We start from the raw sequence: 1,773 nt of genomic DNA, 5'->3' as shown, positions 1-1,773 counted from the left end.
ATGACTAAACGCCGAGGCGCACGGAACGCTGTTACCTTCCCACCGAAGTGGTCGCTATTGATCTACTTGCAATTTCTTGCTTTCGAACTGCTAGGTTGGCAGGAGCTGGAACTAGAGACGGGAGCTCACTCCGTCTTGCGGCACCCGGGTCTCGAACTGCTGAACTACCGACCTTCCAAAGCCTGCAGTTCAGCGTCTTAACCACTTGAGCCACCGCAGCTCCATACATACATACATACATAAAAAGTCCCCGGGGGCCTCTGAAAGCCACATGGCTCCTGGCTGGCCGAGCCGCTCCACACCCTCGAGTGGCCTTCCGCCTGGCACACGGGCCCCGCCCAGGAAGCCCCCTTTCTCTTGCCACCCGCCACCTGAGAGCGAAGCTGCTCCCACCCCCATCCCTGTAATGCGAAGCCCTGCACTGGGGGGGTGGGGGGGACGGGGACAGATGGCAGTTTCCCCCTGTGCATTCGGGAAGCACAGCGAGCGCCCAGCCTGTGCCCTGGTTGACAGCTCAGCCTGTGAATGAAGGAGGCCGGTGGGGCTCTCAGCCCCCCCAGGCTGCCTCTGGAGCCCACGGCTGAACCAGGAGCCAGACCTGGGGACTAAGCGCCTCCTCTCCGGTCTGCTCAGGTTCCAGCGTGGCACCGGCCCAGCCACCGCCGGCTCAGAGTCCAACGGCTCCGGCTGTGTCATCCTGGCCCAGCTCAGCAGGGACCTGCCAGCAGTCGCCCATGAGGCCGCGGCCAGGAGTGCGTGGGAGGGGCCGCAGCGGAGGCTCTCCGGGTCCCGGATTCACAACAGTCAAAGGTCAGAACTCGTTCCTTTGGCACAGCACCTGCCCCCCCTGGGCGGGGGGGGGGGGGAGGGGGGCTTTTTCCAGGAAATTCTGGAGGAAGAAAAACACCAAGTTCTGGGACAGAGTCCGTCACAGGGCTGTTTACATACACACGGGTCAGATGGGGATGGGGATGGGGTGGGGCTGTTGTGAGGCAGAGTCACCCTCCTCTTAACCAACAAGGGATGCCAAGTTTCTGGCTGGCTGTCCTTCGGCACTCGCAGGAAGCCTGTCCAAAGGGACCCTCCTGCAACTGTGGCCAAAGCTGACTCGAGCAACCCCCCCCCCCCGGCCTGCTTTCAGCTCTTTTCGAACTCTGACCCACCCACCCCCAGACAAGGCCCGCGGGAGCTGAAGAATGGCTCTCCCAGCGTAGCCAACTGGGTGAGGGGGCCAAGCGGCCAACAGGTCCCTGCCACAGGCACCAGACTCTTCCAGCACAGGAGGCGGAGGAGGAGGAAGCAGACTCTTCCAGCACAGGAGGAGGAGGAGGAAGCAACCCACCCTCTGCTCCCCACGGCCCAGGACGGGTGGGTGGGAGCGGGTGGGTGGGTGCGGGGAAGCAGCGGGTGGGGTTTTGCAGGCCGGGCAAAATGCGGGAATGCCACCGGAGGCATCCAGGCTGAGCGCCCGTGGCGGAAGCCTCGCTCTGCTAGGGTGGGCTTTCTGCCCCGGCTGGGTGCTCTTGGCACAGGGAGAGCTGCCCAAGCTGCCGGTGCCGCTACTCACCGGTGCTGTTCGGGTGCCAGGTGTGATGCCCGGGAGCGGAAGGGCTGCTGTCCCAGCTGCCTCTGCAAGTCGGGCGGGATTTCGGCGGTGGGGCTGGTCATGGCCAGCGTGTGCCTTTTTGACCGACTGGCCAAGTATCTGCAACAAGCAGGAGCACAGGTGGGTGAGCGGGGAGGGGGGAGGCGCGGGAGCAGGGGAGGGGCAGC

General features: G+C 64.4%; 1 protein-coding gene across 1 annotated transcript in view; it reads right to left on the bottom strand.

The window, feature by feature from the left end:
* The window catches only part of SIK3 (SIK family kinase 3), a 43,995-nt gene that overhangs the window by 17,116 nt on the left and 25,106 nt on the right, over positions 1-1,773 (bottom strand). The window contains exon 14 of the mRNA XM_015428056.1: positions 1,568-1,705. Coding sequence (XP_015283542.1) covers positions 1,568-1,705 — 138 coding nt within the window. The remainder of the gene's footprint in view (positions 1-1,567; positions 1,706-1,773) is intronic.

This window comes from Gekko japonicus, unplaced genomic scaffold (assembly GCF_001447785.1).
Source record: "Gekko japonicus isolate JY-2015 unplaced genomic scaffold, Gekko_japonicus_V1.1 scaffold1031, whole genome shotgun sequence".
In the NCBI taxonomy this organism is placed as follows: domain Eukaryota; kingdom Metazoa; phylum Chordata; class Lepidosauria; order Squamata; family Gekkonidae; genus Gekko; species Gekko japonicus.
Note: the sequence above shows the minus strand (reverse complement) of the source record. Positions and strands in the feature narration are given on the sequence as shown.